General features: G+C 31.2%; 1 protein-coding gene across 4 annotated transcripts in view; it reads left to right on the forward strand.

Annotated features, from left to right (window-relative positions):
- Nucleotides 1-12,054, forward strand: part of ELP4 (elongator acetyltransferase complex subunit 4) — a 257,266-nt gene that overhangs the window by 104,208 nt on the left and 141,004 nt on the right. For all 4 annotated transcript variants that reach the window (XM_009186370.4, XM_021926819.2, XM_031653929.1 and 1 more), the window contains exons 6-7: nucleotides 5,307-5,391; nucleotides 10,405-10,593. In XM_009186370.4, coding sequence (XP_009184634.1) covers nucleotides 5,307-5,391; nucleotides 10,405-10,593 — 274 coding nt within the window. The remainder of the gene's footprint in view (nucleotides 1-5,306; nucleotides 5,392-10,404; nucleotides 10,594-12,054) is intronic.

The raw sequence follows: 12,054 nt of genomic DNA on the forward strand, positions 1-12,054 counted from the left end.
TAGGCCACATTACCACAGGCTTTTCATTGAATCTAGATCGCCATCTGGGACTTTATCTTAGCATAGCCAAAAGAGCAGGTAATTTGAGTTTTTTAAACTTTGAGTTTTAAGTGCCATTTGTGTCTCTTAATTGTGGTACAGCCTTGGGCAAATTACTTAGCCTCAAAATGGTCTTAAAATCTCAACCATAAAATGGGGAGAATGACTATACTTAACCTCACAAGGTTATTCTATTCAGCAAATGTGGTGACTGTGATACAAAAGTGTTTTGATTATTTACTGTGTACCAGACACTTTATCAGATGATATAGTTAAAATCAGGTAGTCCTATTGAAAATCAACCTAAGAGCCTGTTATCTATGTATAGATTTTTCACTTATCAACAAGTTATTTTAATATCACATGTACATGATCTTATTTTTGTAACTTACCTTTTCACTGATAAAATCTTGTCTCCTGTTACCCAAGGTTTTTTGTTGGTGGTGGCAGTGTTGTATATTGTTATTTACTCATATTTAAATATTTTTTTAATTAAACCCCTCAGTTGAAGTGACTTTTTTTCTTTTTTCTTAATTATTAAAAGATTTTTAAGTGTTTCTTTGAAGACTTTTGCTAAGCATTCCTTTGTTTGTTTCCAAAACTGTAGTTTTTATCTGTTATTTATCATCGACCTGTGCTTGATTTCTTTTGTAGAATACTACATCTGATTCTTTTTCTTACAGCTAATGTTTTTATCTTTCTTAATGAGAGTGAATGACAACATTACTTTTCACAGCAAAACCAATGCAATTTGTTGATAGGAATTAGAATTATGTGATGCAAATGTGCTTTAGACTTCTTGAGGAAAATTAGAGATGGGGGATAGAATATTGATAAGCATGAGTTTCATTTTTTTCTATCATCTCTAAAAAATATTAAACTTTGTTATCAGAAAACAGGTTTACATTTATGTCATTTGGCCCCTTTTATCCATGTTTATATATTAGTATAAAGAAATAAATTCTTGCCAAACTGCATGGTAATATTAGCAGAAAAGCATGAATAATGCACATGGAACAATTTTACTTTTTTAACTAAAGAAAATATTAAATGTTTGATATTTTAAAGGTAAAAAGTAAAGTTCTAGTAATTGTTTTTATGTTCTTTGTATAGCTAATAGTTTTAAAGGCACATTGTAGAATCTCAAAATGCATCATTGTAATATAAAAGTTGTTGAAAATACAAGAAAATCAGGCAAAATAGTATATAAATTCATATAATGTGATCACAAAATGATTAGAAATGTGCCACTTTTGAAGCATGTTTTAAATACTTTGATAACGTAATCTTTGTTGAATGTTTGGAAACATTAGTAAAGAAGGCAGGATCTTTTTAACTGGGTTTACTTCTTGCCAACTCCTGTTTTATCAGTGCCTACACTACTAAACACACACACAAGAGTAAATATCCTCAAAAGCAAAGGATTTTAATAACAAACCAAAATTTTAGATGACAATACAAGATACTGATTTTCAGCAAAAAGATATGTGTGTGTGTGTGTGTGTGTATATATATATTACTATAAACATTGCTGGCAAAGAAACATGGAGATTAACAGTACTTAGTATTTTAGTATCAATATCATGTAAATAATTTCAGTTTTAAATGATTTAATCCCATATATTCAAAAATTAATATTCACAATTGATATACCTAAATCTATTGATTTATTCCATTTTATTTGTTATCAAATAGTTTGTTTTTCTAGAAATCTAATTAGAGGAATTTATTTTATTACTTATAAAATTTTAAGCATTGTTGATGATTGAACTGTCAGGGTTAAATAAGAAATTAAGAAGTATTGGCTTCGCATCTTCCTTTTTATTCTCATATCAAAGAACCCCCTATTCTGTGCAACATGGTAAGAATCAACAGAGTAAAAAAATAACCTATGGAATGGGGGAAAATATTTGCAAATCATATGTCTAGTAAAAGGGTTCATGTTCAAAATATTAAGGAACTCAAACAACACAATAGCATGAAAACAAATAACTCAATTTAAAAATTGGATAAGGACCATAATAGACATTTCTCAAAAGAAGCCATACAGATGACCAATACGTATATGAAAAAGTGCTCAACATTATTCATCATCAGGGAAATGTACATTAAAAACACGATGAAGTTTCACCTCACACCTGTTAGAATGACTGTTATCAAAAAGACAGAAGTGTTGGAGATGATTTGGAGAAAAAGGAACCCTTGTATACTGTTGGTGGAAATATAAATTAGAACAGCCATTGTAGAAAATAGTATAGAGGTTCCTTAAAAAATCAAAAAGAGAACCAACATATCCAACAACCCCAGTTCTGAGCATTCAGTCATTTGACACTTATGAATGAAAATATATTCTGAGAAATACATTATTGGGCAATTTCATCATTGTGCAAACATCATAGAGAGTAATTACACAAACCTACATGGTACAGTCTACATACCTAGGCTCTATAGTACTCTCTTGGGCCTAGCCTACAAACTTGTGCAGCATGTTACTGGACTGAATAGGCTATTTTAATACAGTTATTTGTGTTTCTAAACTTAGAAAAGGTTCAGTAAATAATAGTCTAAAAGATAAAAAGGGGTACACCTGTATAAGGCATTTACCAAGAATGGAGCTTACAGGACTGGAAGTTGCTCTGGGTGAGTCAGTAAAGGAGTGGTAAGTGAACGTGAAGGCCTAATGTACTAAAGCATACTACTGTAGACTTTATAACACTGTACATTTAGGCTGCACTAAATTTATTAAAAATATTTTCCTTTCTTCAATAAGAATTCACCTTAGCTTCTGTAACATTTTTAATTGATAAACTTTTGCATTTTAAATGAGTTTTTGACTCTTGTAATAACAGCTTAAAACACGCTTTGCACAATTCTACTAAAATATTGTTTCTTTATATTCTTATTCTATTTGCTATTTTTAATTTTTTTACTTGTAAAATTTTTTTGTTAAAAACTGAGACACAAGCATGCACATTACTCTAGGCCTGTGTGGGGTCATGATTATCAATATCACTATCTTCTACCTCCACATCTTTTCCCACTGGAAGGTCTTCAGGGACAGTAACACACACACAGCTGTCATCTCTTGTGATAACAATGCCTTCTTCTGGAATACCTCCTGAAGGTCCTGCCTGAGTCTTATAGTTAACTTTTTTTTTTTTCAATAAATAAAAGGAGTATACTCTAACAATAAAAAGTATAATATAGTAAATACATAAGCCAGTAAAATTGTCATTTGTTATTATTATGTACCATACATAATTATATGTGCTGTACTTTTTAGGACAAGTTTGTTTATACCAGCATCACCATAAACATGTGAGTAATATGGCTACAACATCACTAGATGATGGGAATTTTTCAATTCTATTCTAATCTTATGGGACAATCATTGTATACGTGGTCCATCATTGACCAAAACGTCCCTATGCAGCGCATGACTGTATATGTAAAGGAAATAAAATCAGTATGTTGAAGACATATTTACACTCCCATGTTTACTGTACCATTATTCACAATAATCAACATATGGAATCAACATAAGTGTTCATCAAGGGATAAATGAATAAAGAAAATGTGGTCTACACACACACAATGGACTTTTAGCCTTCAAACAGAAATCTTGTCATTTGTGACAACACGGATGAAACAGAAGAACATTATGGTAAATGAAATAAGAAGGACATTGTGGTAAATGAAATAAGCCCAACACAGAAAGATGAATATTGCATGATCCCCTCTTATTACTATATGAAATAATAATGGTTTGGGGTAGAATTATTATTAGTGGATTAAAATGCATTGGCTATATTTTTGATCCACTCTCCTATAACCCATAGTGACATTCATCAGATGGTTGGCTGGAATTCATTTCATAATCTGAAAGCTTGCAGATTTTACCCCTTGTGCAAAGCAAATTGATCCAGATTAGAATTGAATCTACTGCATTCAGACAGCAGCACTGTGTTCTGAAAGGTTGATCTAGCTGGGACAAATGTGTGTTAAGATATGAAATAGTCATAAAATTGCCCTTACAGAATATTATTTTTACACATATTTCCACACTCGTGAAAAAAAATATATCTATGTAATCTACAGCATTTTCACTGAAAATGGAGAAATAACTGTATGAGAAATAGCCAAACTACCAAATTCTTCATTATCTGGAGCTGTATTTGTTTTGTACACAACAGCATTTTTTTTGTTTGTTTTGTTTTTGCAAGATAGACACTTTTGGGTTTATTGTGGCTGTTCAATTATATGTTTACAGAGATGTACAGATATTTTTCCTGAACCACCTACCATTGATTTTGCACACTAAGGAGTCTGCTATATTTCCTAACATTTTATATTCTTTACTGCTGCATTCATGCTTCAAATTAGATTTCATTCTTTCTTTAGGATATTTCTTCTGCCTATGTGATTGTTTACTTAGGATCACAGTAAAGCAAATACTTGTGTAATTTTAAGGTCACCCACAGCTTTTACAACATTAGGCACTTCAATGTCTATGGAATTGCTATGCTCATGACATTATCATGACATTAATGTTCAGTCATAGCACACAGATTGTCCATTATGCAGAATCTTAACTTCAGATAATGTAAAGCAGATTTTCCTCATGCTTACTAAAGATTCTTTGAGATATTTCGTAGCATTTGTAAAATATTTTAAAACAATAACATTAATGCTAGTATTTATATGGGAAATAAATTTGGTTTTCTTCTTAAATTCATCCATTTATAAGTGAAGATTATACTCACTTTTCTTCATGTGTCTGAAAAAAATCAACTTTTAAAATTACTATTATTTTAGAAGTTCTAAGAAAATTAACTTTGATGGAAGATGGAAGCTCAGGTGATCAGGACATTGATTCAGGTGTACTTGGCATAGCAGTTCATTAACTATGTGTTAATTATGTATGATTACTCCTGAAAATCTATAGTGGCTTCATCTTTTAGGTTGCTTCATTAAATCATTAATTTTCTTGGAGGTAACTAAGCCTGACATAATTAAGTCATCTTAGTCTCCACAGGTTTTTATCTCCCCATGATGTCAGGAACACTGAGCAAGTTATTATAAAGCATTGTAACTTATTCCTTGTATGTACTGACTTTATATTTTAGGATTATATAATACTATTTTGACATTCTTAAGTAATCTAATAAATGTATGCCTTTTAATTATTTACTTAATGTTTTAGCATAGATTTTGTACTTCTGTCTAATAACCCATTTATGTATTTGAACCACTTCTTTTACCAACAGGTCTTTGACCCCTGGGTACATAAAGCTGCTTCAGTTTATCCAGAACATCATTTATGAGGAAGGATTTGATGGATCCAATCCTCAGGTATTAAATAGCTTCAAAGTCTTTTATAATTATTTATATAATGCTGTTTTCAAATTCTTTAGGGGTGGCAACCCAGAAGTTTTAGAATAATATACAGTGAACAAGCTGTTTTCAAGCACAGTACATGTAAATAAGCAGAGCACAAGCAGCTTTAGTTTGACTATTACTGTGTATTTAGAGTTTCAGCTAAGTTCTCAGTGGAGGCACATAAGACATACACATGCTTTATCAACATCATTTTTAAATATGCATTTGTAGCATTTAGGATTAAGTAGCTGCATTTTGAAAATTACTTTTAAATCTGCAAGGTTTGTACTTTTCTATTTAAATTGTTCCTGTTTCTGTCATTCGACCTTAATTTCAAATTACCTTATGAGTAAGAATTATCTTAAGATTTTATTACATTATGCTTTGTTTTATTGAATTAAAAAATACGTTATTTGCCATATTAAGTATCTTATAATAACAATTTCTCTGTAGCTCTAATTTTTAAAACTTCCTCCAAATTTCCACTAATAAAGATGTTCTGGTTAGTTTAACTTAAACAAAATGTGAAAGATTTTATTTCTACATATCATGCCTTTCAGAATTCTTCCACAGTGATTTTAATTGCTTTTGCTACTAAATGATTTGCATTACATTTGTATTATTTTAGCAGAAGTCTTTCTAAAGCACCATTATTTTATTGAAGACAGAGAAACTGAAAGTCTTATTTTTGGCATCATCAGCTACATTTGTGCTTAATTCATGGATTTTTAAATATTCTTGTAAACTTTATTATTATATTTAACAGTTTTTCCATGCAAAATAAATTATTTTTCAATTTGTTTTGATTGCCAGTTTAATTGCAGGTTGAAAATACTTATGTGTGTATGATAAAGTACAGACATTTATTTATAGGTGGCTTTTCATGTATGTCATAATTTTTGTGACAGCCTTTAGTATTTATTACAATTTTATTTTGCTCAGTGTTGCTCCATTTTTGGCCCTACCTAATATTGGTGGGTACTGTGTCTTTTCTTTGGTGCCAGTGCTTGTCTGGAGAGGTAAATTGGTCCCTGACAGACACCTCTCCCGACTTGCTGTGGTAACTATGGAAACAGGCATGTCATAACAGTTCCTATGGTACAGTGTGCAGAGCTGCTGCTCTTGCAGGATGATGACATATCTTCTGAGAGTAAGAAATTTTATAGAATCCCAAAAGCAAAGGTAATAGCAAAAGGAATACACACACACACACACACAGAGATACATCTTAAAAATCCTTACTAAGTAAGCTAGTATAGGAATAGAATAAAACATTTGTTCTCTTAGTTGTTTATTCGACTGTGAAAACACCACTATTTTCAAGAAACAATTTTATTTTTCCCCACAAAAATTGATAGACAACAAACTGGAGCTGGTTTGGCTTTCTGAACCAGAAATTCTATAATTACTGACTTTTATGAAGATTAAACAGCGTTCAGGTAGACATTCATATGGTGAATACCAAAACTGTTTTTAAATTAAAATATACCAATACCAATACATTATTATAGAATTATACTTACAATTTTATTGCAACTAAAATATAATGAATTTTCTTCTTTAAATTAATTGTAGTGTTTGCTGAATTACTTGTTAGTCCGTGTATCTGTCTCAGAAACTTTAGATGAGTTCTAGAAGCCACAGAAATATACCTACAAGGCACTACTTCAAAAAATATTATTCCTAAGTCAAGAATAATGTTCTGACATTGAAATAAATCTTATGTTTTAAAAGAAAAGTTTTATCTTTTTCAAACATTATGTTTTCAAATAAACTGAACTAATTTGAGACAACATATAGAAATACAGAATATTGTATACTACCTTATAATTAGCCTTGGTAGTAAGTAAAGTAGTGTAGCTAATCTATAAAAATAATTAGAGTGCAGACATTTACAAATTGTGCTCATAATTTCATTTAAGTTGTTATTTTTAAATATCTTAGAAATATATGATAAAAATGAAATTTGACATGGATTTTACTTAGAATACCAGATTAAATATTTTGGATGTTCTCATAGGAATAAAACTATTTATTGTACAGCTGACAAGGTTCATTTTTTAAATCTTATGCCACACAGTATACCCCATTATTATATGGTATAGCAAAGGAATTGTATATCCTAAAGGACACAAGAGATTTATAATTCAGCCTTTGTTTTTGCAATTACCATTATATTTTTTAAAATATAAATGAAGTATTATGCTCAATTATATTCTGTTGTGCTGGGTACCAACCTCACTTAAATATCTTATCCCTCATTCATTTTTTGGCTTAATATTTTCATTCACTTGATATACATATATCAGTGTATCTGTCAGAATCATTAAACCTCTGTAGTTTTCCTAATTTCATGCCTAACAGCATTTTTGTTATAAAATTTTATCTGGTACTTTTTAATACAATAATAGGTAATGAGACAGTGGGTTAAAATACTGTTGATCTTTAGTTTCTGAAATGTTGACAGAGAAAACGATATTATCCTGCTCTCGTTTTACCTTCATGTTTCATTCTAATATCTAGATTTTTTTTTTTTTTTTTGTATGTTTCTCTCCCTTTTTCTAGAATGCTCTTTCTGTTGGGAATCTTAACTTGTTTGTTATCATGAGATAACAAATTTAGAGATAGCAAAATGAACTTTACATTCTTGCCATTTTACTTAAATTCTGAGGTTTTAAATAATAAAGAAAAAAGAATAACCCATCATATTTTACAGATATCTTACACTAATTCACCAGAAAAGTATTTATACTTCTAACCTAAGCCCTGGTACATCTCATTACTTCATTTCATTCAAGTAATGCAGAAATAAAAAGAAAACAATTTTTGTGGACCATTGAGGATGATAACATAGGGTGTCTTAGGTGGTTGTCTATCATAAGTCTAACACAATCATTTAAAATATTGAACCAACTGCCTACATAGTGCGATCATATTTTAGGTCCTTAGAGTCAGGAAGTTTTTTTCTAATACGCTTATTCTAAAATCCTTTTTTTGTAATTTCATTCTTATAGTCTTATCCAGGCCATTATATCCCTTCAGTTGTATTGAATCATAGAGCAACAATGTTATCTTCTCTCCTTTTAATTTTTTTTTTTTAATGGAATCTCACTCCGTCACCCAGGCTGGAGTACAGTGATGCAATCTCAGCTCCCTGCAACCTCCGCCTCCCAGGTTCAAGCAATTCTCCTGCCTTCAGCCTCCCAAATAGCTGGGAATAGAGGTGCACACCACCACACCTGACTAATGTTTGTATTTTTAGTAGAGACAGGGTTTCACTATGTTGGCCAGACTGGTCTCAAATTCTTGACATTAGGTGATCTGCCCTCCTCAGCCTCCCAATGTGCTGGGATTACAGGTGTGAACCACAGCGCCTGGCCTCTCCTTTTAATTTTAAAATGAAAAAAACTGGCTGGATGCAGTGTCTAACACCTGTAAGCCAAATACTTTGGGAGGTGGAGGCAGGAGGATTGCTTAGTCCAGGAGTTCAAGGTCAGCCTAGGCAACATAGCAAGACCCTGTCTCTGCAAAAAAAAAATAAAAGAAAAATTAGCTAGATCTGGTGGCACATGCCCCTAGTCCCAGCTACTCTGGAGGCGGTAGTGGGAAGATCACTTGAGCCCAGGAGTTCGAGACTACCCTGAGCTATAGTAAGGCCACTGCACTCTGGGTAACAGAGAAAGACACTATCTCAAAAAAAAAAGAAAAGAAAGAAAGAGAAAATAAAGTCCTAAGTAATGTGTGTGTCTTGTCCAGAATCATCCATCTACTTAGTTACACAGTCCTGACTATAATTCTCTCTTATTCATTTACTAGCTTATGTTCCTTTAGACTTTTGTCTTCTAACATTTCAATGTTTTATTCATTTTTCTTACTTTCCATGATCAATAAATTCTGCTTGAAAAAGGAATACACAAATTCAGTTTCATTTGTAATATCAGGGAAATAGATATATTGTGTTGGACAATAACTAGTTGGTTAACAAATTTTATCAGGGTATTTTATAGCAATAGCAAGTGATACATTTTAGGAATTTGTTTCATCAGGAATCACATATAAAGCAGCACGCGTTCCAAATTATGTTAAAGCCATGAAAAGTTAGAGCCATCTTCCTTTTCCCATCAATTCTAATAATGAATTTTCAAGTATTTGCACATGCCAGGTTTTGTTAATGCGTTCTTCCTTTGATCAGAAATTTTGCTGAATTTTTAAGGAAAGTATTTACAAAACATTTACTTAGTTAGAATAACCCAAACAATAGAATTTATTATAAACACATCTGTTGTTAAACGTTTATTCACAGTGATTTATTCACAGTTTCATTAATAGTTTTTAAATGTTCTTTTCCCAAGAAATATAGTCACTTATTGTGACCTTAATGTCGGTAGGCTCAAGTTCTAAATGTTCACCTGTTAAATTTTATGAAAAGTGTTGAACTTAAATTATTATTTTAAGAGCAGCTTCAAGAAGAAAAACCAGAGGCAAATGTAAAATATAAAACCAAAAAGTCATGTATCTTTAAAGTTTTTTTCAAAGAAAAGATCAGGCAGTAGGTAGGATAAAATTAAATGAGAAATATTGTACAATTTATAGTTTACTGAAAGACAGAATTTTCTAATACTGACAAGGGGTTTGCAAGCATTCTAGTTAAGATTTCATTATTATCTGTTTTATTAAATATTTTAAGTGCATTAAGTATAATTCTTAGAGTTGTGGCCGTTAAAATTTAGATACAATTTAAAGCTTAAGGCGTATGATACTGTTCAGATTTTTCAAAAGTTAAAAAAATGTTATTTTGTATAATCTTGTGATCAAAACAGTTTCATTTATATTGCTTAATGTACCAGTAGTACATAAAAATTTTTAACACATCTATTGACATTATCTCCCTGATGTTATAAATAAAGATAAGAACTGACAGATAAAAGTAGTATTCTATTGATTAACAAAACTTTACATGTTTGCTTTTTTCCCACTTTCTTTTAGAAAAAACAAAGAAACGTTTTAAGAATAGGAATTCAGAATCTTGGCTCACCTTTATGGGGAGATGATATTTGCTGTGCAGAAAATGGTAGCAACAGTCACAGCCTTACCAAGTTCCTCTATGTTCTCCGTGGTCTTCTGAGAACCTCTCTTTCAGCCTGCATCATCACAATGCCAACACATCTGATCCAGGTAAGAACTTTCCAGAACTATTTTTTCATAACTCATGGTGATATAGTATGACATCGTGGTTTTAATTTGCATTTCCATGATAACTCATGATGTTGACCATCTTTTCATGTGCTTTCTGGCCATTTGCATATCTTCTTTTGTCTGTCTTTTGTCCATTTTTTATTGATAGTCTCATTATCAATTTGTAAAGTTCCTTGATATTTTAGCTACAACTTGGTAATAATTTTCCTCCTATCTGTGACTTGCTTTTTCTATTTTCTTAACAATGTCTTTTGAAGAGCTGAAGTTTTCAATATTGATGAAGTTCAATTTATAAATTTTTTAGTGGTTAGTGGTTTACCTCCCTCACACCTCCAATCTTTACAGTCTTTGCCCTCTCCAACGTCTTTTTCTTATGTTTTCTTCCAAACATTTTATAGTTTTTTTCTTTTACTAATGAATCAATGTATTTCCATTTGAATTTTTTCCAGTTTTAGTTCGTGTTCTGAAACAGCTTTTAGTTTCTTTCTTTAATTAATATTTTATGTAAAGTATATGTTAATATCAGTATCGTTTACTTAAGTACATACTGTCTGCCTCAGGCATGTGATTTCATATGATCTTATATATCTACTACATTGTAGTCTCCATAGACGGAGGGCCAGATATTTATACGTTTCTTTATAGGCTTTATGGTAATAATATTAAACGTGGTTTTAAAATTCTTAACACAGTACCTAGGCTTTTCCTAGATAATCAGTAAATGTTAATTAAATGAATATTGAATCTTTATTATAAAGTTACGTAATCTTGGTGTCTCTGTTCCAACATACCTAGACCCTACCTGCAAATAGCAAATGTATTAAAATGACATTTAGTTACATTCATTATATAGAGCATATATAGCAAATATGACTGAAAAGTGTGACAAATGAAAAGTGAATTTAGCTAGATGCAGTGCCTCACACCTATAATCCCAGCACTTTGGGAGGCTGAGGCAGAAGGATCACTTGAGGCAAGAAGTTCAGCCTGTGTAACAGCAAGTCCCCATTTCTACAAAAAGTTAAATTAAATTTTAAAAGCAGTGAATTTGGTCTACTTGGCCAGTAGAATTTATTTATTTATAATGGTCAGCAGAGGATAACTCAGTTTTCCTTGAAGGACTTTTTATACATTGTGTCTGGACCTAAATTATTATCATTAGCTTAAAATTGCAGACATATCATAAGGAAACTCCTTTCTCTAATCATGCTAGACATTGTACACATACTTGTATTGCTTCCGTTGTTAATAAGTTATCATAAAGTTAGTACTCAAATAATAGTTTGGTTAGACATGGTGAGCTTTTTATGATAAATAAACATGAAACAGACTTATCAGATACTGATGAAAATACTACTACTTATACTACTACTACTATGCTATTGCTACAACTATTTATTAGCCATGTGCTACATCCCAAGCACTTTACAAGCATTAGGT

This window comes from Papio anubis, chromosome 12, assembly GCF_008728515.1.
Source record: "Papio anubis isolate 15944 chromosome 12, Panubis1.0, whole genome shotgun sequence".
NCBI classification, from domain to species: Eukaryota; Metazoa; Chordata; class Mammalia; order Primates; family Cercopithecidae; genus Papio; species Papio anubis.